We start from the raw sequence: 25,200 nt of genomic DNA, 5'->3' as shown, positions 1-25,200 counted from the left end.
GCTGCCTTCGGCTCAGGTCATGATCCCAGCGTCCTGGGTTCGAGTCCCACATCGGGTTCCTTGCTCAGCAGGGAGCCTGCTTCTCCCTCTGCCTCTGCCTGCCATTCTGTCTGCCTGTGCTTGCTCTCTCCCCCTCTCTCTCTCTGATAAATAAATAAAATCTTTTAAAAATAAATAAATAAATAAATAAAATACTCTTTGTCCTAAAGATTCAGTGAGTCATGACCACCTTCTATTAAATGGACTAGTGTAATTTAAAATGCTATTCGAAAATATTATAAACCACAGATTTTCAAGTATCACAACGTGTTCAGGAAGCTGACTTTGCTGAAACATTAATGACAAGTGCTTCTTGAAAGTTCAAGAGCAAGGACCTTCCTGTAAGTATTACGGGTAGATAAGAACATTTCTCCTTATGGCCGTGCCTCTTATCAGCGTGGAGAATCCAAGTGAGATCTAGTAAGCATGAGCAAGTGCAAGAAAAGTGCAAAGAGGCTTCCAACGTTTCCTTCTGGAGGAAGCGAAGTATAACATGAAGACTCAAACTAGGTCAGATACAGAGTATGGTAAAAGAAGTGTTCTAAATCTAGTCAAGAGCCATTTGTTGTACACTTCAGCCATAAAACACATATGAAGCATGCTTTGGGATCCAGAATGATTCAAGCCAAGTGGCCCTCCTTGAAAACTGCATAGGAAATTACTTCTAGGCCCTTGTGTTTGTTAGGCACATAATCATCACTTAACAGTGGGTCTGAGATCCCTTTCTTTTTTTTTAAAGATTTTATTTATTTGACAGACAGAGATCACAAGTAGGCAGAGAGGCAGGCAGAGAAAGGAGGAAGCAGGCTCCCCGCTGAGCAGAGAGCCCGATGTGGGGCTCAATCCCAGGATCCTGGGATCATGACCCAAGCCGAAGGCAGAGGTTTTAATCCACTGAGCCACCCAGGTGCCCCCTGAGATCCCTTTCTTGTTCTAGGATTTCATTTAAAGATACTTCAGATGGTTTACGAGGGTAAGAGATCCACCAATGGAGGATCTCCTGGCCACATAGTGATCAACAGTCTGTAAGCAGCTAGTAGTACCCAAGAGCACAAGATCCTCTGCAAGACTGCCTCAAGACCAAGAGACTAGCTAACTTCTTCAGTCACTTCTTCAACTTTGTAAATAGGCAATGTCACATCAACACCTGGTTACAATGCTTATCCTGATCACCTGTTTAATTTACTGAGCACTTCTCTGTTCCTGGCTCTATGATGAAGACAGCAGTAAATAATGCAGATATGATCACTGCCTTCATTGAGCTTACAGTCCAACAGATGCTACTGTCTGCAGCAAATCAGTTAAGCAGAAGGGTTTAAGCAGGAGATTAAGAGTAAGGTAGAGCAAAATGAAGTGTGCATAAGAATCAACTGAAGAGCTTGTTAAAAATACAGATTCTGGGCTCTACCCCAGAAAGTCTGTGTGAATCTGAGAAGGCATCTGAGAATTTGCATTTTAAAATGCTCCCAGGGGATGCTGATGCTATCCATCAGTGGACCACTCTGTGAGAAGCACTAAGCTAGAGCATCAAGGACCAGAAGGTTTCCCTACTCAAAACTATCTCCCCAGACATCCCACCAGTTAGAGATGTATTCCTAATACCTGATATTCACTTCTATCAGTCAACTGTTATCTGAAGCCTCTAAGCAAAGGATTTTGATGAAGGAAGGGGAGTTCTAGAGAGAGGAGAGTCTAGAGAGAGAATCTAGAGCTGCAGGTTTTATGCTCCCACTCCCAACAAATGTCTTGGAACTACCCTCTTTACAGTTGTGCTTCAGATCCTGGTAGCAGCTAAATAGGATTATCAGAATGAGTTTGGAAGGATGCACATCTAAACTCTCCCCAGGATGGCCAAGTCTGGCTTTCCAAATTAGCCTGACATCCAATCATCTAACTCCCACTGGAGAGGAGACAGAAAGAAGCAGAAGAAATGTAAAATGGAACTCGTAAGTCAAAGGTCAGAGATGAGAAAATATTGTCCTTAACAGAAGTTGTTAATAAAATGAAATCCAAGCTCTTCATTGTTCTTTTGCAATCTGAGTAGTGTTCACTTCAGTTATATGTGCTCTAATTTTCCACTTACTAGCATCACAGAGGGGATCTTTGAGGAATGGCATTGCCGATCCAAGGAAGTCAAGAAGTCAGTAAAAAGGGGCAGCTGGGTGGCTCAGTGGGTTAAAGCCTCTACCTTCGGCTCAGGTCATGATCCCAGGGTTCTGGGATCAAGCCCCGCATCAGGCTCTCTGCTCAGCAAGGAGCCTGCTTCCTCCTCTCCCTCTGCCTGCTTCTCTGCCTACTTGTGATCTCTATCTGTCAAATAAATAAATAAAATCTTTAAAAAAAAAAAAAAAAGTCAGTAAAAATACCAAGTCTACTTCTTTTTTTTTTTTTTTTTTTAAAGATTTTATTTATTTAGTTGACAGAGAGAGATCACAAGTAGGCAGAGAGGCAGGCAGAGAGAGGAGGAAGCAGGCTCCCCGCTGAGCAGAGAGCCCGACGCGGGACTCGATCCCAGGACCCCGAGATCATGACCCGAGCCGAAGGCAGCGGCCTAACCACTGAGCCACCCAGGCGCCCCCCCAAGTCTACTTCTGACAGGCACATTATTGTCTGGCCCCGTCTAACAGAAACAGGAATGCTTCGGGTAAATGAACACCTCTGCACTTTAACAGTCTGGTTCCTTTGTCACCCTTCTTTTAAAACATGACTTTTTAATGAAGTCAAATTAAATCTGATGTTTAAGGGGATTTCCAAGTTCAGTATCAATCTAGTCTCAAATGGGAGACAGGAAAATACTTTCCCCTGTGCCCTGACAATAAGAACTTTACAGTACTAGGGTATTACTAATTCTATCTTTGTACTTGTAAAATGAAGTTGCTTTTATTCCTCCTGTTGAATGTGTTAGTAAGGCTCTGAGGTAGAAAAGTGTGAGGTTAAGGACATCTCAGCCAGGATTCCTAATCTGGAGGTATTTGGAGTAAATCAAATCTTTTTCTAAAATGCTGTAGTGCTTAGTACTTCTATCACACCATTTAATCCTTAACTGCTTTGACAGTTCCCACAAGATCAAGTTATTGTTCTTTAATCACCTGCAGAGCGCTAACTGTCTCTCCAATTAAAGACTTAAATTCTCTAGTGAGAACTTAGAAAAGACCCCATCACATCCTCTCTGGACTCTTCCCTAAGCACAACAGGAGTAAGAACACTGAGCACAGAATAAATGTACAGTGGGTCTTTTTCATTTGAATTGAAATCCAACGGTTCTGTTGTATTTTAAGCATGAAGGATTAAATTTTTGTAGTGAAATTCACCACCAAAGGTGGGAGGAGGGGGCAGGGGTGATCTGTGTTTAAAACACTTCTTTCAAGTAAACCCAGCTATAATTTGTCCTTTCCACATCACTTGGGAGTAGAGGCCAATTCTCTGCTTTACCATCTGTACAAGGATTAAAGCATTTCTTTTAGAGGTAACTGTAATTGCTCCTCATTAAAGTACACTTGAGATGTAAGATACACACTGTGACTTGGGAATGGTGCCTCCATTTGGCCATAGGGTTTAAGTAACCATCTTTAACACTCTTCTGCTGTGCCTCTGGATGTATCCCTAACACCTGATATTTACTTTGTTCCTTTCTTTCCTGTTCCTGTTCCTTTCTACTAAAAATAAAACAAGTCTTATTTTCACCACTTTGGCATAGCCTTTTGAGCAAAAGGCTTTCAGAATAAGCAATATAGCTGATTTTTAGCTGTTCTGAATTATCTTCTTTGCTCCTGAGTATATCAGGCATGAGAAATTCATCATATCTGGGAAGATTCTTCATAAAATTATGTAACACTGGAGGTTCTGAAAATTGTCTCTTAGTTGTTCATGAATGAGTCTACAAAGATGGGTTATTTGACAACTGTATATTCCCACAAAAACACTTCACTTTTCTCAGTGTTATTTAAGACTTTAGAAAAGTTTGTCAGAGACCTATATATTATGCTAGCCAAATAGGATTTAAAAGCCATCTTCCTCTATTTTGCTTCCAAATTTCTAGCAATTCAAATGATCAAAAACATGCTGGTACAAACAATGAACAGGCAAGGAGCAAACTAAAAACAATGATTTAAAATTTTAAAAAGCCAATGATAATGACTAAGAATTTACAACAGAGCCAATTAAATAAGCAGAACAGGAGACACCATTAATATCTTTAAATTCCAGGGTGCCTGGTACACTCAGTTGGCTGAGCATCTGACTCTGGCTCATATCATGATCTCAGGGTCTTGGAATCAAGCCCTGCATCAGGCTCCCTGCTCAAAGGAGAGTCTGCTTGTCCCTCTCTCTCTCTCTGCTTCTCCCCACACCCCACTCATGCACTCACTCTGTCCCTCTCTCTCAAATAAATGAAATCTTTACAAAAACAAAATAAATTCCAATCAAAGCAGGTCTCCTTCCTACCTGACACCTCTGCCTGAGAACATCTCCTCAGCAAACCCCACTGCCAACCCACTTGATCCACTGTTTTATGCAACTGACACCAGCAATTCTCCAAGTCCTCACTGAGGTTGCAGAGAGAGAAACTGGCCTCCAACAAATCTCTTTCTGGCTCCAGGTACCAGCAAAATCAACCAATCAGTAATCCAAACCAGTAAAACCACCAGTACTTGGTCACTTCACTCCCTACTACTCTACCCCATCATCCCATAAGTCTCTCAGTGGCTATCTAAACAGATCTATAGGGGCGCCTGGGTGGCAGTAGGTTAAGAATCTGTCTTCACCTCAGGTCATGATCCCAGGGTCGGATGAAGCACAGAGTCAGGCTGCCTGCTCAGCAGAGAGCCTGCTTCTCCCTCTCCTCCCTATTCGTGCTCCCTCTCGCGCTCTATTTAATAAAATATTTAATAAATAGATCTATAAATCTGGGAACCACATGTTAGTTTCCTTACACCAATATTCTTGGTTTCTACCACATGCCTGACTAGAGGTGCCCTATTTCTACCCTATGACCTGGAGTAATTGTGCCATCTCCTCAGGCTCTTAGATGCTTCTTCTTAGGCACAGCAATAAATGCATTCAAAGGAACTGAACATCAGAAAAAAGGACTGATGTCCAACTTACCTGCATAAATATCTATTCTGGTGGCATCAGCATCTCTGCAAAATTAAAAGAAATGAACATATGAAAATGAAAATATGAAATATCAACCATCAAAATATATAGTATTTTAAGTGGGATGCATAATATTTTGAGTCTATTTTTAGGAAGTCACACAGAAATTCTGTATCCATTAAAGTACACTTTCACACTCGGAAACACTACTTCCCTTCTGTCTGTGAAACAGTTCTGAAACTCTAAATTATTAAAAATAACCACATTGACACATAGGGCCTGTATATGTCTTTTAAATACAAATTTCGCAGTAAAAATATCTAGAGGATGAAAGAACATTTGCCTTTACACACTAAAAAATGACTCACAACTATGTTTCTCTCACTAATTTGATAGCCATCATAAAAAATGTAACTTGTCCATTTTTCTTATGTACAAGATACTGAGGAGAAAGAAAAACATCATCTGCCACAAAGCCTATGAAAAATCAGGTCTCGTAGCATATACATTACAGTCAGCAGACTAACTGACAAGCCTATAATCTTATGAAAGGAAGTTAGGGCACTCCATTAGATCAACCATCAGCTGAAATCCAAGTTCTGTCATAAATAAAGGCTTGAAACTAATCTAGTCCAATTCTGCCAACTGCAGGAAAGGAGAATGAGGCAAGAGAATTTCATAAGTTTTAAATGCAAAAAATCCACTCAAATCCATACAGTTCTACATGTACTTATTCCCAAACACATAAAAATAGTTTCAGGGGCGCCTGGGTGGCTCAGTGGGTTAAGCCGCTGCCTTCGGCTCAGGTCATGATCTCAGGGTCCTGGGATCGAGTCCCACATTGGGCTCTCTGCTCGGCAGGGAGCCTGCTTCCCTTCCTCTCTCTCTCTGCCTGCCTCTCTGTCTACTTGTGATCTCACTCTGTCAAATAAATAAATAAAAATCTTTAAAAAACAGTTTCAAGGGACGCCTGGGTGGCTCAGTTGGTTAAGCAGCTGCCTTCGGCTCAGGTCATGATCCCAGCGTCCTGGGATCGAGTCCCACATCGGGCTCCTTGCTCGGCAGGGAGCCTGCTTCTCCCTCTGCCTCTGCCTCTGCCTGCCATTCTGTCTGCCTGTGCTCGCTCTCTCTCCCTCTCTCTCTCTGATAAATAAATAAAATCTTAAAAAAAAAAAAAAAACAGTTTCAAATATGAGACAGATGGGCAACATGTGTGCATGACCAGGAAACACATACTCCCAGGAATCTCCAGTTCACCATATGACATACAAAAAGGCAGTCTACCACAGCACACCATGGTCTCACTAAGCTAACAAGTGGCAAGTTCAAATATAGTTCCATTAAGCTACACCATTTTTAAATCGAATACAAAAATTATGAGTCAACCAAGATTGAAAGAAAACAGGAGTATTCTGATTAAACAACCTGTTAACAAGCACACTTCCATATAACAATACCAGTGAATAACAATTAAAGTAATAACGGTACAAGATTATAGTATAGATATACAGACAGAAAATTAAAGGCAAGCTCATTATAACTGCGGATACATTTAGAAAGCACTTCTACTAAAAAAACAAAACAAAAACACAAAAAAACCTTCTCTCAACTCTTACCCTCTTCCTTTATCAGTCATCAACACTTGGTCAATAAGCAATGTGTCTGAATTTTTTGTTTGCATTCAGAAACAACTCTGAGATAATATTTTCGTAATGAACAGAATCTTGATTTGGATGTTGTTATTTATCTTTGAGCCAACCCAAACTTTTTTCCAGTCCTGTACAGTAACATTTATATAGACTTCCATCACTAAGAGCTCAGTGTAACACAGTGCTAAAGAATTTCTTCCAAGCACAGCTGCTAACAAGACACTTCAATCACTTGGAAGTCCTCTGACATTAAAATACACATTTTGAGAACATACCTAACTCTGGCATAATTTTAAAGACTTTAGGTGGTGTACTGTTCTGAGAGCACAAATTAAATCAGATCTTATCTGTCCCATTAACTTGATTCCTAGGTTTCTATCTTAATTCCCTCCATTTCACTACAATTATTGTGCTCTAATACACAAAGGAAGATAACTTTGGATGTCATAAGTTCATTATTTTTAGGAAAAGCAATGGATGAATTAAAATCAACCAAGTAAACTAGAAGTATCAACTTAACATGCTATTAAAAATACTTCTGGGGAAAAAAAAATACTTCTGGGGTAAGAGACCCCTTAGAAGTGAATTACAGCTGCTTACAGAATTGTCTTCCTCCCACATCTTCAGAAGCAAAGGTCAAAATGACCCAAGAAGTTTTCAAGCACAGACTGTATGCCTAAAGACTACATACCTTGCATTATCAACCAGTTCAGCAAGAGCACCAAACAAGAATTCATGAGTAGTTCTGAAATGATAAATACTAAGAATCAGCAAAAGAATTACATAATTGAACTATGACACCTAATAAGTCAAGGTAATAAAATATTAGTTGTTAGGGAAAAAAATCTAAAATTCCCATTCATGCTATCAATTTATACTACTGAAATCTAAACTTCCCCCAAATTAGAGCCATTTAAGAGCCTGCTAAACTCCTTCAAATGTTAATCAAGTTCTGTTATCTACTCATGTTTATTCTGTTAAGAAACCAACTATGAAGTGTTAAGATTCCTATACATACTTTTGATTTAAAGGCAGTTTTTTTTCACCACTCATATTGTGCCTAGAAAAATGTCAGTGCTTTATTTTTCATTGCCTTAACCAGCTATCAGTTTCTGGATATCTCTAAGCATGCTCAATGGACACCTTGCTAACATTTTGCTTTACCAATACTTGCACGTTATCCATCGGTTAAAGAAGAAAACCCATTTGCTTCTGTGTAGTTTGTAAACAAAATATTCCAAATGAAAGTGAGGAGAAAGGAGAGAATAATCTAGTTCCTGACATTTCAACTCTAGCTAAGAACAACCCTCACCACGTTAAAGAAAGGAATCGAAGACCTTCTTGCACAGCTCCTCTTATAAGGACCGCTTGGTGTGTTCTTCCTAGGGTCCCTGATAGCCCTTTTAAGAAGATAACCTCTCTGAAGTGGAGCTGCAACGTGTGGGGTTTGGGGGGTAAGAAAAGAATAAATGGAACAAGATGGGATGGGGAGGGAGACAAACCATCAGAGACTCTTATTTAATCTCACAAAACAAACTGAGGGTTGCTGGGGGGGGGGTTATGGACATTGGGGAGGATGTGTGCTATGGTGAGTGCTGTGAAGTGTGTAAACCTGGCGATTCATAGACCTGTACCCCTGGGGCTAAAAGTACATTATATGTTTATTTTTAAAAATTTTTTTAATTTAAAAAAAAAAAAGATAACAGGAGGCTGCTCAAAGTTGGGTTAGGTAAACACACAATTAGAAGACAATAACAGGAAACTTCCAGGAGGCTGCTCAAAGTTGGGTTAGGTAAATACACAATTACCATGTTATTCAGAACTCAATAAATATGGTATTTATGCATAAGATGAATCCTTAAATTCTTTCTCCATTTACATTCTCCTTATTTTGTGCTGTTTCCTAGAATAGTCCTCTTTCAATATAAAAGTTAGGATGTGTCCATCTAGAAACCTGACTTTTGATAAAAATTAAAATCATTAACCTAAATAATACATTACCATCATCAATTTTTCAAAAATAAATTATTCCCACTGACTTTTTTATACCATTTCAGCCAACAGACAAAGTGAAAATTTCTGATAATTTAGCATGAAATATACCAAAATTAAATAACCAGTATCTAGGATCTCTGATCATTTACTACAGCATATAAAACAAAAAACAAATTGTAAAGTATCTGCTTATAAAACAAACACCCAAAACTGAACTGTCCAAGAACCCTAGTTTCCCCTCCTCAAGTTAACCTACAAATTTTTATAATAGCAAAATTTGAATTAAAAACTACTAGTTCAAAAAAAAAAAAGTTCTTGGAATTTTAGGAAGAACTTCTCCCATGAGATCAGTGAATATATCCTATGTAAATTTCTCATTATGAGAACATGTACTTTAACTATAATCAAGGAAATTCAGAAATATAGCTCCTATAACAACAACAAAAAGAATACAACCATAATAAGAATGGGACTACAACTAGTATTCAGGAATCTTTGGAATAAATATGTTTAAGAATGAAGTACTGGCCAAATAAAAAATTATTTAAAAAAAAAAAAGAATGAAGTACTGGCCTTGGTAGTGAAAATAGTGAATATAAATAATCTTCAAAACTAATTCTGATACCCTCTGCCATCAGGGCAAAGAAATAAAAAATGAAGGCAACTGCTTCTCAGTCATACATTATTTCTGACTGCTTCAAATGAAAATGAGACATTTAGAATTCAGTAAGGTCTCCAAACAGCAAGCACAGAGTATCTCTGTGCTCCAAACAGCAAACTCAAGAGTACCTAAGTTTTCACTGCTTTCTATACAATGTTTAGAAATGTGCCTTGTAAATTCAGAATGTAAAGAAAACATTCCAAATGGCCTTTGCTGTTCCACAGAGTGTCCATGCTGTTCCACGCATACATATTTCAGATACCCTAACAGATATCGCTAAAATGTGGCTAAGGGGGGGCGCCTGGGTGGCTCAGTGGGATCCTGGGATCAGTCCCACATAGGGCTGTCTGCTCAGCGGGGAGCCTGCTTCCCTCCCTCTCTCTGCCTGCCTCTCTGCCTACTTGTGATTTCTCTGTCAAATAAATAAAAATAAAATCTTTAAAAAATAATAAAATGTAGCTAAGGGATACTTTTGTGATATGTATTGACACATCATAAAAGGTGTCTTTGTGACAACTGTTGGGAAGGTCAGAGGCAACACCCATTACCTTCTCTGGACCTTCAACTAATTGATGGGTCCTACTAATAAACTCTTAACATCAGAGTTCTAAACATTTCTTAAAAATCTAAAGAACCAAAAACATACCGACATAATTTCTCCCCCTTTTTTTTCAAATAATATTCAGAGAGACCCATTCAATGTTTGCTAGCATTTGAAACATGTATTTGAATAAATATCAAAGAAAATTATTTTCACAGATGTAAAGATTCTTTGCATGTTATCCAAGAAAGGTCAACCATCTGGAAAAAGACAAGGATTTTTAGCAAACTCTCACTTTCCATTGACTTTTATACCATTTGTGTCATGATCAAAATAGTTTTGCAGCTCAGCATTTCCAGTGATAAATTTATGGGTAAATCTACTCATTACATAAGGAAAATAGTGTCCCTATTTATATTCAACCTGAATTTAAACCAACAGGTTATCCACAAGTCCATATACAGTGATAGCTTCTGCTGTGTTCTTCGAGATGTTGACAACAGTTAATTGCCTTAATTGTTAGAAAATAAAGCTGAGAAACTAGAGCATCCATTTTACATTAAAATGGCTTTAATATATTTAGTGTGTGAACCTACATTTCAACTAAATCCCAAAAAATATGAAGTCTCTAGAGGGGACAGTTTCCTCTATATACACTATATACATAGATAAAACAAACCACAACTATCATATTGCCAAGATAATTTATTACATGTGCCAACAGGAACAGACACAGAGAGCAGTAATCTTAAGCATTCTTTCTATCAGACCACTTAGCAGTACTGCAGTGATGTAAGATACGCACCTTATTAAAAAGGAACATCACTATTACCACTATATCTGGAATCTAGCCTCTAGATTGCTCAGGAAGTTTTTACTAGTAGTCACAAAACCTACCACTAAAGAGCAGCTAACAGCATAAAACTGCTTTTATTTAAAAACCGCAACTTACCATTTCATACTAGCAACACCCTGTATTTTTTAAAAAGTAGCCTAAACTTTCATGTTAACATGAGAATTTCCCAGGCCTGCTTTAAATCTTAATGTTGATGTAACCAAAATAACCATCAACAATTACCCTAAACATCATTAAAAAAAACAAACAAACAAAAAAAAACCCATCAACAAATTCTCCAGAATTTACTAAGAATTTATCTGCCTAATGACCACCACCAAAGAGCAAGCTACTACACTGATGGACTTCTGGTTTATATAAATTATTATACATTGAATAAACAATAAACAATAATCACCATCTATTCAATGTTTATCGTGTACCATGCATGATCTAAGTACTTTATAAACATTATACATAATCCTCAAACTGCCAGATTAGCCACCTTTTATAGATGAAGAAACCAAGGATCAGATTAGCCCCCTTTTATAGATGAAAAAACGAAGACTCAACCTGCCCAAAGACTCAGCATGGAAGCTGGCAAATCTAAACTTGGCTGGCTCCCAAGCCCATGCATGCACCCTGCATTGTACCACACTGATTTCTATTCTTCTAGCCTACCTGGGTTCAGCCTGCAAGTCCAAATTACATGGACAGTAAGCAAAGAGCCATAGCTTTCATAATTCACAATATGGCAATATCATAGATGTCAAACATCCTATTGTAGTCTTATGTTTTTAAAAATTAGAACAAAGGAGATGGTACTATGACACAAACCTTCCCATTTCTAAAGGTAACACTGCATCACTTAACATAGAGAAGATCTACCCACCATCGCTAGGAGTAACAAGTCACATCTTATAAAAATTAAAAACTTGTTTCCTTTAGAAATGAACTTCCAGTCATACCACCACAATAAATAATCTTGAAATTAGCTATAAACCAACTTATCATAGTATTCTAGTATTCATAGTTTCTTCTGGCAGGATGGGACACATTCAAAAGTAGACAACTTCAGAGGTCTGATTCAGATTAGACAATCTAAAGCTTCCAAAATGGTACAACCAACCCTCAAATGGTCATGCAAGCAGGTGGTTCCAATTCAGTATGGTAAGTCAAATTCACAGAAAATTCTCCAATTTCACTTTAAACAAGTGACTTAACTAGAGCTCAGTTCTTTACCTTAGTTCTGTTCACCTATTAGTAAGACAGCAAAAGAATATTCCAGAATCTCAAATTAAAAGACTTCTGAGATAAATTTAATAGGCTTTCCAAACAAGAAGTAAACCCTTTGCTTTAGAAGGAAAGCAAGTCCTTAAAGGTATATCTGACTAGTTATAGTACTGCCTAATGGTTAAAGACACAAACCCTTATAGCCAAATAAATTTTATTGCCTTAAATCTTGAGGTGTGAAATGTGCCACTTAGCAGATATGTAACTTTTGGCATTTTAACTCAATCTCAGCCTGTTTCCTCAAACACAAAATAGGAATACTCCTTACTCCAACAAGGTTACTATAAAGATTAAACACGTTGAAGGTGGCAAGAAGCAATTAACTGTTGTAACTATTATTTTATCATTAAATAAAGTCTTTGGGGGAAGATAGAACCCACCCAATTTCTCAAGTCCTGTTCATGGTCTTCCAAAGTTATCATAGTCTCTGTCATTCCAAATTTGGCCTCTCATTCCCCAATTCAGAAATGAAGTGACCATTTATCAAACACAATCATCTAAGTGGTCTCCAAATGTTTGCTCTTAAACATGGCAGTTCAAATATAAAAAAGGATACTGAAGATTTTACCCAAGACTGTCATCAACTAGCTACACAAACCTGATCTACAACCTTATCTAACTGGGTTTCAGATTCATCATCCATAGCATGAGACTTCACTTAAATGGCACCTAAGTAGCTACTCTAAAACACTGTAGTTCAATAATAAGCTTCCTAAACAAACAAACAAAAGAACCAGGCTATCACCATTTGGGAATTCACTTCACTACTCAGAAAAATTTTATTTCCTCGATTGCAAAAAGCAAACAAAAAATTACAGACTCTCATCACAACATATTGTCCTTTCCCATAAAAGGCTTAAAGTCATTTCACTATTACTAGATGACTGAAGTCTGTATCCTCAGCCCTTAAAGTGGTTCTTCAGATCTCTGGGCCATCTATGTAGCTTATCACTTCTCCAGGTACTAAAACGGTAGAATACTTACCTTTAACTCAAGTGACAAACGAATGTGTTAAAACACTATGTGGTTATGATCCCACTGAATTACTTCCAAGAGAGTGGGCATAAGAATTAACCCTAAAACATTCCAGGTCAACATGGGGTAACAATAATCTCTTCATGAACTCAACCATAAATACATGTGTTCTGTGATTTACACACATTCTGGGGAAAGGCTATTTAAATTTTGAGTTTAAACAAGTTGCCATTTTCTGCTTAGCATATAAAATCTATATGGGACGTAGGTACGAATTTCCCAAGAAGATAAAGCCAACTGTTTGCTGAAAAGAGAAACTAATAATTTCTTCTCACAAGTTGTCATTTAAAGGTCTTCATTCCTTTTTTTTTTTTTTTTCTTATTAGGGAAAAAACAGACTTATTACAACCCAACTGTTTTGGCTGGTGTCACTAAAGAGAAACAGTTGATTCTAGAATAGTCCAACTCGGGCGATCCAAAGAAGAGTAGTCGTTGGATTTCTATCACACCCTTGAATGAAACAACTCAATGTATGGACTTCAAAAACTAAAACTTGCATTTGATCAAATATATTTTGATCCAACAAATGAAGATCATATTCTTCTGGATTAGCAACAAATATTTCACTGATCTCAGTTCTTCAATACAGAGCTCCAGACTCATCCAGTGATACATCCCCAAAAGTAAAAAAGCAGAGTTTTCTGGGAAAAAGATTTTCGTATTATCAAGGAATGTGTTAGCAGTGACCTCAGTGGCACCTAAAAGATACTTACGAATTTGTATGCAGATATTCAAAGGTTAGCTGAGCTCGATTCAGACTGCTGTAATTTGTGAAAGCCATGAGTGCAGTGAGATCTCCAGTCCTTCACCCACTAACTGGGAAATATAAACTTAACAATGGAATAGATTTTTCCAGGATTCCTTCCAATAAAGGTTTGGTAAGTCTGTGCTCCTTACTGTTAAACAAGGTTACCTAGTATCTATCCAAAATATATTCAAAGAGGTGTCTAAAACTACAACTGATTTCTCCTTTAAGTTTTTATCTTCTCAATTGTAATGCAATATTCTGGGAAAAAAAACTTATAAATCTGTAGTTTTAAAGAGCTTTAGCATTAAGTTGCGATAGTTCAAGGAGTTGAATGTGGTCTTGGAGTAGATGGTACTGGAGTTGGGAGGTTTTATTACTGCTCCATCTTCACGTTCTTCAAGCTTTTTTTTCTTGTTGTTCCTCTAAATTTCCGATCAGAAAATTTACCAATCTGGAAATTCACCAGCTTCTGTCATAAAACTGAGCAGTCACCCATTTCTTCACCAACGATTCCAGGATTCTTAAATAGGCCCCAGGCTGGCGGCCATGAAGTCGATGCAGTGCATATGGCGTTAATTCCGGCTTCACCACCTCCCAACTGAAAGGTCTCCTAAGCGCTGATGACGATTCCTTTTTCCAAAGCCCAGACCCAACCTAGCTTCTGCTCCAGTCCCAATCTCTTCAGTGTAATGGGTCAAATTACCTCACACTGACCCACAAAAATGCCTCAGAATTGACCCGCCCAAATCACCTGAAGAGGGCAACGCCCCTCCCCCCACTTCCCTCAGACAGAGGCCTCCGTCTCTCCGGCCCACCAGGGCCTCGCTTCCGAGGCCGCCTCCTCCTCACGGAGAGGAGTTAGTCCCAGCTTTCAAGGCTCGGGTCGAGGGCTGTGTGGAGAGCGCACAACCCGACAGGGCGTTGCCCGGTGCTCAAAGCTGCCTTTGTCCCTCCCCACGGAATTGGAACCCAACAACCGCAGCGCGCTCTTGGAACCATGTGCTGCCTCCGCCTCCGCCGCTGCCGCCGCCGCCGCGAGACCAGCCGCCCACGCGCCGCGCTGGATAAAAGGATGACAGGACTCAGCACCACGGAATTCGGCGTTTAGAGCTGCTCTGCCGCCGCTGCCGCAGCCGCTACAGCCACCTCAGCCACCGCTTTGTCTCCGCTAGTGCACACAACCCGGGCCGCCTCGCGCACTCCCCGACGCCCCAAGCCCCCGAGGCCTCCGCGGCGCATTCGGCCAATCACAGAGCCGCAGCTCCTCCCGCCCCCGCCCTGATGCGACGCCTCCTGATTGGCGGGCAGCGGGCCTCCACGTGACCGGATCTTGCTAGCCGGGCCCGCCCCTGTCACGTGAGGGCGCGCGCCTCTCTTCCTGCTTTCTTGACCCTCTCCGCCATTTAAAGAAACAGTACCGGGGGCGGGCCGAGCGACGCAGCCGGGACGGTAGCTGCGGCGCGGACCGGAGGAGCCATCTTGTCTCGTCGCCGGGGAGTCAGGCCCCTAACTCGAAGAAGCCCTGGCGCGCCCTCCCCCCCTCCCCGGTCTGGTAGGGCGAAGGAGCGGGCGCGCGGTCGATCGAGCGATCGGTTGGCGGCTCTTTCTCCTGCTCTGGCATCCAGCTCTTGGGGCGCAGGCCCGGCCGCCGCGGCGCGCGCCCGGTGGCCGTTGGCGCTCGCGCCGCGTCTTTCTTCTCGTACGCAGAACTCGGGCGGCGGCCTATGCGTTTGCGATTCGTCGAGGAGTCGTCCGGGTGGTCGGCGGCGGCGGGCAGCTGCTCCGCCCCGCTCCCGGGGAGGCGGCGGCTGCGGCGGGATTTGGCGCGGCCGGGGAGGCGGGGGTGGCCGGGGCTGGCCTGGAGGCCTGGCGCCACCCTTCGGGGCCTGCAAGGACCCAGTTGGGGGGGCAAGAGGGCGCCGGGGGATGGTTGGTGGTGGGCTTTCTACTTTGCCTTTTCCTCCTTATGCCCCCTTAGTGAGGGGCGGGAGCTCTGGCGGCAGCTCCGGGGTGGGGAGACAAGCCCCGGAGTCGGAAGAGCTGGGTTTGCTTCCGGGCCTAGCCACCAGCTGGCCGAGTGACCTTAGGCAAATCACTCTGTAATTTGTCGGCGCCTCAGTTTCCTCCTCTGCCTATCAATGTTTGTGGGGTTGAAAGCGCTTTGTAAAGTATAAAGCGTCGGTGTACGTAAGGGATGATTATTGTTTATAATGGGGTTTTTTTGAGTTGTAAGAAAAGTTAGCAATTGCCCAGTTCTTGGATTTTGAACCTGGGAACCTTGGATTGAAGTTGGAGATACCCCAAACTCCCCGAAATTGTATGCAGAAATAGTGGGAGTGTGCATTTTGGGGGGAATGAGGATCCATCGCCAGCAAGTTATCAGAGGGGGCTGTGACCCAGAAGAGTTCAGAACTCCAATTGTTTTATGCCACAGGGAGGAAACTGAGGCCTAGATGTCATTTGGGACCCTTCACAACCGATTTGAAGCCCGTTTGAATCCCTGGGATATGTGAGCTGTTTCTATGCATAATGGATATTTGGGGTAACAACACTCCACTGCTTGGCTTCTATTCTGAGTCCTTTCTTTTTACCATAGGGTGCTTGAAGGGTGGCTGACAAGTTGGTATGGTTCAATGGCCCCCCACATAAAGCAGCTAAAACCAGAAATGGGTGTGTTCTCTAGTATCAAGAAGCCTGTTGAATCTTTTGCCCAGCAATTCTTAATGTTCTGCTGCTTATACTGGTACCTGACTACCTTTCTCTTTCATTGACCATTTTCCACAACCATGGTTGCCATCCATTACTTGCTTCTATTTTATATCTTTTGTGCGGTTGGTAGTGAGCAGGCTTATTTTTAAATGGTGCTGCCAAGGCCAGCTAATTAATGGTGCAGGTGGATTTTTAGCAAGCTGGCTCACTGGAACAGACTAAACCAGGCATGGAATTCCCGAAGATGTTTGGGGGCTTATCTTTATTAATTGAAGGTTAACATTCTCTGAAGAGTTTTGTGATGACTTCTGCTGAACTTCAAAATCAGTAGATTTGGAAGTGTTTCAATGCTTAGCTTTTTCCTGGCTGGCTTTGTATTCTATTTGCTTGCAAGTGTGTTACTAAGATGGCCAAAATGCCAGTGATTGCTCCTCTGTTAATTGTCAGCTGCTTTTATCAAATTCCTGGCCATTGTCCAGCAAACACTATAGAAATGTTTGAACAGTTGGATTTCAAACATTTTCATTTTGTGGAGTGGTGCTTACCAGTGGTACAGCTCTAAGCAAGTGAACATAAATACATTTATGTGTATTTTGTCTGGTTAGGTGTTTACCTATTTTGCTATTTCATACAAATGTCTGAGAAAATCAATTGACTATTCCTTTTACATAAAGGGCAGAGACAAATGATCTCACTTCCAGAAAAATGACTGTTTTGGAGAAAAATGTGTTGGTCTTTTAGCTCTTTTGTTATTATCTGGATGTACCTCAAAAGAATCTTAAGACTGTGGCGATCTTATAAGATGCTTTTTTCAGGAGAAGGGAGAAAAAAAAAACTGGAACTCAAAGCTTGAAATTCTATGACAAAACATGAGATATCCAGGATAGGAGGCCGAAAAGGTTTCACTACTGTGTTCTGCACTAGCTGGAGCAGATGCTTTTCTGTGTAGCCACAGCGTGGGCTCCAGATTGCCAGATTTTCAACATCTGGGACCTGAAGAGTGTCAGGATATGACAAGAACTCTGGAGCTCAGTATTTTTGTTTTTGAACGTGGGGGCTGTTGACCTTGCTTTGAGAAGAGACAGCAACTGAGTAGGCACTGCCACCAGCACCGTTACTGGGATTTGAAGACCTGAGTGTCTGCCAGACCTTCAGTGCAAACTCTAGCAACACTTCATCAAACGTGAACTACGGTACTTGCCATTTTCCAAAATGCCTCATTCTTTACTTACCATCCCTGCCCTTTTTCATGCTGTGCTTTGGAATGTATTCCTCTGGTTCTTCACCTGTCAGAACACTGCCATTTCTTCTGTCAGATGTTCTCTACTCCCTGAATCTCCGCAACTTAAAGTTGTATATCATGTTGTTTGCCTTTTAGCTATCTTTGCGTAGTATACCTTGTAAAGTAGTCATTTGCAAGTATTTGCTCTTTTTCCAGATAGCAAGCCCCTTGAAATCCAGGGCTTTGTTTTAAGGATTTTTTTCCCACATGTACTACCTGCATACGATGAAGCCTTTCATAGAAAGGAGTCATTTAGAGCGTGGGCTATCGAAAGAGACTCCATAAGCATTTGCTTAATTGCTTCGTGGTAACCTAATTACTCGTGATTAGAAAAAAGATCACTGGTTATGAGTCATGTTTCTTTCTGTGTTTCCTGGTGGGTTTTTTTGGGTTTGTTTGTTTGTTTGTTTTCATTTTGTTTGGGTTTTGTTTTTTTTTTTTCTAAATTTTAAAAGATGTAGGGAACCCTCAGACGTGAAGAGAAACTGATACATTGCATAGGGCATTAACAGAAAGGTGCAAATACCAGGGTCTTTCTCTCTAGGTACCGTGTTCTTTCCCACACAAGATTGAACCTTGTTAAAATGAAAGTTACAAGATCGTAAGATAATTCGAGGAAAGCATTGGAAAAGGAAGAAGGACAAGATCTCCTCAGGTGTTGGTGTATAAACCTAAATTCAGTTCTTCTTGTGCTACCAGTGGGACTACTTTCTCCCCAGTCAGGCACTGCTCAGCAGCCTGAATACAGATTACTCCTCCAGATTATGAGATCTAGGGCAATTCCTTTTTGCTGCTTCCCTAAGACAGTTTGTTCTCAAGGGTCCGGAAGCAGTCCCTGCCAGAGAACTCTTTTTGTTCTTATCATTACTAATTGTTAATCAGAAAGCTTTTTTACTCCCAGCAAAATTTGTCTGCTTCTTAGCTAGGCTTATCGAGAATTAGTACCCATCAGGCCGCTGATATGCTGACAACAAACCCTGGTGTTAGAGTCCCTGTGTTTCTAATTCCATGCATTTGTTATCTTACCTGTTTTGTTCCTGTCCCTTCCAGTCCTGTGCCTCCTGCTGAGTGTTCACCTGGACCTTCTGACCACCTTCCTTGTACTGTTCCATCAGCCTACAGATCTGGTACCTGGATTTTTGCCATCGGTGATTCCTTCACCTTACTGCTGAAGAAGATATCATTCCTGTGGACCAGTGTGATCCAAGAGGCATTCAGCCATCATGATGTGGCCTTCACCTCCACTCCTGTCCTGTTCCACCCAGATTCAGCACAGCCCTTTATAGTGAAGTCAGACTGTTTAAGCCAAGTAGCTGAAGCTATTTTATCACAACGAAGACCCAGTTTGTTCCTTGAGTGTGCATTTCATTTCTTCAGTTAAAGCCTTCAGAGACACAAAATAAATTTGGACCAGAGGATTTTTTAGTTACCAACACTGAAGAATGACAACATCTTTTTCAAGAACGGCATTGGACCATACCCCACAATCTCAAATGATTGAAATTCATGAAGTGTCTAGGATCCTATCCAGGTCACTGGATCTTATTCTTTTCACTTCAAGTCTATAGTAGCCTACTGAATAGAAAGCAGATATTCTGACCAGCAGATATTGGGATTAAAACAAAGGCACAGTGAACTCACAACATCTTTGGGATTACTCAGGAACCAGAACTTTTCACTCAAATTTAAGAAATTCTACTAAGGAAACCCTTTACCTAACAGCATCTCAAAAAGCTCCAGTCAGATTCCAGAAAAGGCCTCTTGATACTTCCAGGTAGAACCTATAATGGTAATCCCTTATGTTTATATAGCACTTTATAGTTTCAAAGCACTTTTACATGCATTAATCTCAATTATCAAAATAACACAGTAAATTGCAAACGAGGAAATGGAAATTTAAAAGGTTATCCAAGGTGATACAGCTACAAAGTGGTAGAGGTCAGGCCTTCTGACTCCCAGTCCAGTTCTCTCCATGGAATTAACTTAGCCTCTACTTCACCTGCAGTGTTAAGATGACTGGAGATTGGTAACCCCAGAAAATTTTTCACCTTCCTGATGTGGTTCCCTTAGTCAGTCGGTATGTTGTAAGTGTAAATCTTGTGATGGCTGCATCTAGACCAGAATTCCATGGCAATACCCCTAAGGTTTAAGAGTGGACTGTTCTTTATAGTGGTAGATTATTCTAGTCAACAAGGCATACGTTCATCTGATGATAAGACTGTAATATGAAACATGAAGCTACTTTTAGATCTGTTTTTCACATGGTTTTCCTAAATTTCCAAATGGCTTAATTAACTGGAGATTCCTGTTCGTGTTTTGTCCTCTTTTTTTTCCCCCTAAGTCTTATTAACTACTAGACATCAAGATCTTATCTATAGTCCTCTACCCCCAAACATGTACTTAACATGAGTCCTACATTTTTTTTAGAGCAGTGCTGTTCATATATGTGTGTGTATGTATATTTGATGCATACTCATAACATATATACGTAGATTTCCCATAGTCCTTTATCGTGAAAAAATATATGTTCCCTCCCCTGATTCAGTGTCATGTATTAAAGGATCTCAGAAGGCTTGCAACAAAGAGCCTCATTGAGCTGTTTAGCCCAGTGTGTCCTAAGTTTAATCAAACACAGAGTGTTATTGTCACAGCATTCCTTTAAATGGAATGGGGAAACTGCTTTAAAGCAGTATAGCCAATGCTTCCTGATTGCCCTGGGGACCCAGGAGTAAAGAGCATCTTTGAAGGCGGCCCCCCCCCCCGCCATTTCTTACTTTGTCAGTAACTGAATTGGTATGTCTTTAATCATCTGAGAGTCCTACATCTTGACTGTTAACTCTCTTTTTGTTAAAGGAACTGCTAGAGGATTTGTAGGAACATATGGGAAGGGAATGGGGAAAAGTTAATGTTGCACCCCAAATTGGATGGGTTCCATGACATTTAGCAATATACTTCTCTGTTAGAATTGTGCTGTAAATCTAGCTCAAAGGCGTTGAAATCTCTGGTGAGGAGTTTGGGAAGGGAAGGGAGGAGGAGAAGGATGGAGAAAAGGGGGAGGAGGGATGATAGGAAATATTTTCTTAGAATTTGAGTTGTGGCCCATTGAGATCATACCAGTGCTAGAAGAGAAGTCATCTAGCCGTGGACTTGGGATAATATTTGCAAAGAAATGGAATGCATTTTGCAGATGTATGTTGACTGCAAAAATCCAGTGCTATTGTCACTTAAAGCCAATAGCCTGTTCTCTGATAGTCACAAACCCAATTTGAGCCATCAGAATTTTTAGCAAACTTGAATGTTAACTTCATCATTCTGTAATGTGGTCCATGTTAGGGAAAGAATGACTAGGAAGACACCTTCTTGGCTTACCACAGGCTTTGCTCACAGTTTCTGGTTTCTGTGATCTATTTTTTGTATTTCAGCATTTTGTGAACAACTTATTCTTAGATCATTGGTTTTCCAAAGGCTTTGTGACCATGAAGCCCTTTGGATGAAAACTGTGTGGAAGCCCAGAGTAAAAGAGAAGCTGCTGTAGATGAAGCAGGAGTGGGGGGCCTGAAACCTGCCACAAGCATCTTCCTTTACCACCATGGTGACCCCTAAGGAGACTTCTTTACAACTAGAATTCTTCAGAACACAGTTTGAAAACCACTGCCCTAGACAACATGTGCAACCTGAATGGCATTCTGATCTGTATCTCTACCCAACCCAGTCCATGTTCAGTTGATGCTGCACATTCTTAGGAATATTTACTGTGGGCAAAATCAGAAAAGTGCAAGAAGATGGGCATATCTTTGCCCCACCCCCCAGAGTAGTCATATGGGCTGAAAGTGGTATCAAATGGACCTAGATTAGCAGCCCTGTACCCCCAGATGGATTTCGGGTCAGTGATTCCTGGGATTCAATATAGTCAGCAATTCATGTGTACTCTACACTGACACACCCCCTTACCCAGCTGCTTTAACAAACACCAGATGCTCTAGTGGTACTTGAAACATGTAACTTTGAAGTCTTGATCCTCCTTGGATACCTGAATCGCCAGGTATTGAAGCTGGTACTAAAGTTGATGATGCCTCATTGAGGCCATATTAGACCAACTTGTACATTGGACCTCCCATCATCAGCCATGGTACTCTACTTCGTGTGCAAGGGATAACCATTAACTATGAAAGTAGAACTGAAATTCTGGCAACATTACCTAAAAGGGTACCTAGTTATTCATCTTATTCTCAAAACTACAAGTCATTATGACTTAGCCTGTGACAGTTACACTGCTTCTTGGTTATTATTCAGTTTAACTGCTGTTTCCAGGATAAATGATCTAATAACCTTAAAAAATTTCCTCCATCATTAGCATATTTGCTCCAAAATTATGAATACTCTGCTCTAACTACATGTAACACCTGATCCACAAGAGACTTGTTTTTGAACATCCTCTCTTATGTATGTGATTTTTAAATGTGATCCTTTGGAAAATTTTCTTCTAACTAGTAAGAGGTATTCTTTTGTGATGGATCTTTTGATATCTGGTACCATCCACTACAGGTGTTAGGGATATTTGGGGGTAGGCCTTTTGACCAGGCCATGGTAGCTTGCTTGCTGGGCATCTCAAGTTGCGTATCATCAACCTTGTTGTTGGAAATATAGAGGGACTTGAAAATCTACACAGCCTACAGCTAAGATTTAATCCGTACACTCAAGAGCTTGCTGCAGCTTCTTCCTAATGTTACAAGACCACAGTGTCTTGTCTCTGTGGATGTTTTCATGGAATTTCATCTGTCTCCATACTGTTCTACACTGAGAGTGGCTGACATTCCTTGCTCTGAGATACACCCAGGCATTAAGACACTTAATCTGTTTCTGCAGGATGGATTCAATTCATGAAATCCCAGACCAGATCATGTTAAACAAGTAGACGTCAATTTGTGTCATGAGAAAAATCTCAGTCCCTTCCTTCACAGTCTACTTAAGGGTCAGCTGTCCTCAACTGTACTCTAATGAATGCACTGGTTAAATGCTGGGAATGGTTTCTTTGTATCTTTTTTTCTCTAGACTAACCCTGATTACATGATTCTGTCTACAAATCATCAAACAAGGCCTGTGCACCCTCAACTAATAAAAATCTAATGACTAGCTTGCTTGTACATATAACTTGTTTGTTCATAAGTTATCTACAAACTCCATCTTTTTACTACCTTCAAAATGTCAGCTCGATTTTCTCTTCTGTACTTACAGAAAAAGACACTGATCTACACTGCCAGTCATTCCCTTTAATCCTGTCAAACGCAGTCAAAATGAGGGGCTTAAGGTGAGGATGATCATCTGTTCAAGAGTCTAATGTATGCTGTGTATCAGAATTGATGGTTGAAAATGAAGAAAGCCTAAAACTCAAACCTAGGATCTTAACTGCTCTCTCCCTGCCACAGATCTTAATCTAAGTCTTTTGGCAGCAACAGCCAACCAATCTAAGGCCTTGTTTATAAGCTGATTCTCAAGAGATGGGCAGAGTTTCAGAAGATGGAGACTTGATTACCAAAGAGAGTAGGGCCAACCTTCATGAACCTGGCCCTCCCAACCTTGTCATTCCCAGATGTAGCATAGACTCCTCAACAGAACCTCAAGTCTGAATTGAGAATATAGCCTTCTACTGAGCTGAAAGTTCTTGGGCAGATAAACAGAAAAATGAAAGCTGCTATACCTGTCTGACCCTTTAAGGTCAGAAAATGGTATCCAGAGCAAATCCTAAGGAATGACCCTGGAGTGCTCAGGATAAAAACTAATTTACAGAGCTTCAACATCAATCTACCCATTTTGACAGATCACATCCTGGCTGTTGGTGTGGCTAGCCCTGATGAAGGTACCTATATGCGTGTTTAGACTCAGCCCTTGTATGCCTTTTTTGACATGTTGCAATCAGACTGGCTGTGCCTGAGAAAACTACCAACTGGTACCAGTCTGTTCCACCCAAGGAGTTTCGAGTAGAAGCAGCTTGCATCTTACCACCGCCCCTCAACCCCAGAACTTAATGTTCACAACTGGAAGGACCATGCTGTATACCACGTGACCAGCAGCCTTTTTTTTTTTTTTTAAAGTGCAGAGTAAGTCTCTACATGTGTATATGTCACCATTTTCAGCACTTGAGACCCCTTCTACCAGATCTGAAAAACTACAGCAGATTGAAAGCACTGTCCATTTCTCTCTTCTGCAGTAATACAGAGGTGACAGAAATGTTACCAGTTCACCTTGGCAAAGGACTAAAGGAACACAAAAAGAGGTTTCCACTGAAGTTAAAACTTACCATTGACTTCAGTAGCCTCACAGAACTATTTGCCAGTAGGCGGCTTGTCCAGCATCATGTCAGCAAGATGGTTGAGCTCTCAGATTCAAGACCACTGAGTTTACTTCTGTTGAAACACTATTGCATCATCCAAAGTATGCTATTGGACACAATTATTACATTCAAATGGATTACAAGCTTCCTGAGTACAGGACAAACTTAACTCCTCATGATGTTTTCAGAATACATTTATTATCAAGAAAGTAACGAATGCCAGCTGTTAGTGAACAGAGGCTAAACTTTTTCAGTATCTGGTAGTATTGACATCCATTGTTTTTGACCAGCATCCATTCCATCTCTTTGTAACAACTGTGATGTTCCTTGGAACCACTTTTCCGTATCTTCAGTCCACATGATTCAGACAGTCTGGCCTAACTTTAAGCTTCATGGGTGGACATGTAATTCAGACCTGATGAATCAGCATCATCCATCTCTTTCACCATAAAGATTCATTCTGGAATGGTCATGTGATCCAAGTTGGTCCAGTGATACTCAGCCCTAGGACTTTCACTGAACTGTGGAGGAGAAGCTCAGAAGCTCTCTTTACTGAGGTTGCTTGGCTTTGTAGTATGAAAAGCTCAAACCAACAGGGCCCACCATATCAAATGAGCCAGAGAATGAAGCCGTGCAGAGCCAAATGATGGAGAGACTTGAGTCCTCATGACAATGTTTGTGCCCCTGGATCCAACCGTGCCTGAAGCTAGTATATCCCTATGGACTTTAAAGTTATGTGAGCCAATAAATACCCTTTTTTGCTTTAAGTTACTTTGAGTTGGGTTTCTATTGCTTAAAATTGAGTCAGTCCTGACTAGTATACTGTCTACCAACATTGATACTTGACAGATTCAAGTATTTATTAAACTGGAGGTCATGGCCACACTAAAGTCTTCCAGATGAGAAGACAAAATGAAACAGGAAGTGACAATGTTTAAGTTACTACAGAAGCATAAGAAGTACATGGTAGAAAAATATAGAAGAAAAC

General features: G+C 40.7%; 1 protein-coding gene and 1 long non-coding RNA gene across 4 annotated transcripts in view; one reads left to right on the top strand and one right to left on the bottom strand.

Moving 5' to 3' along the window:
* The window catches only part of MORC2 (MORC family CW-type zinc finger 2), a 42,794-nt gene extending 27,656 nt beyond the window's left edge, over positions 1–15,138 (bottom strand). Inside the window, exons 1-3 of one of the 3 annotated variants that reach the window (XM_044243903.1) lie at positions 13,856–15,138; positions 7,474–7,527; positions 5,143–5,177 (exon numbers count right to left, since the gene is read on the bottom strand). In XM_044243903.1, the coding sequence (XP_044099838.1) occupies positions 5,143–5,177; positions 7,474–7,527; positions 13,856–13,923 (157 nt within the window). In that variant the 5' untranslated portion in view covers positions 13,924–15,138. The remainder of the gene's footprint in view (positions 1–5,142; positions 5,178–7,473; positions 7,528–13,855) is intronic. The other 2 variants (XM_044243905.1, XM_044243904.1) reach the window with 2 other exon arrangements.
* A 159-nt stretch (positions 15,139–15,297) lies between these two features.
* Positions 15,298–24,979, top strand: LOC122903251. The gene is made up of 2 exons (XR_006383935.1): positions 15,298–17,792; positions 18,932–24,979. It is a non-coding gene; the product is annotated as an uncharacterized LOC122903251 (long non-coding RNA).
* Positions 24,980–25,200: the final 221 nt, after the last annotated feature.

The sequence above is a fragment of the Neovison vison genome, chromosome 3 (assembly GCF_020171115.1).
Source record: "Neovison vison isolate M4711 chromosome 3, ASM_NN_V1, whole genome shotgun sequence".
Classification (NCBI taxonomy): Eukaryota; Metazoa; Chordata; class Mammalia; order Carnivora; family Mustelidae; genus Neogale; species Neogale vison.
This window is presented reverse-complemented; position numbering and strand designations above follow the sequence as displayed.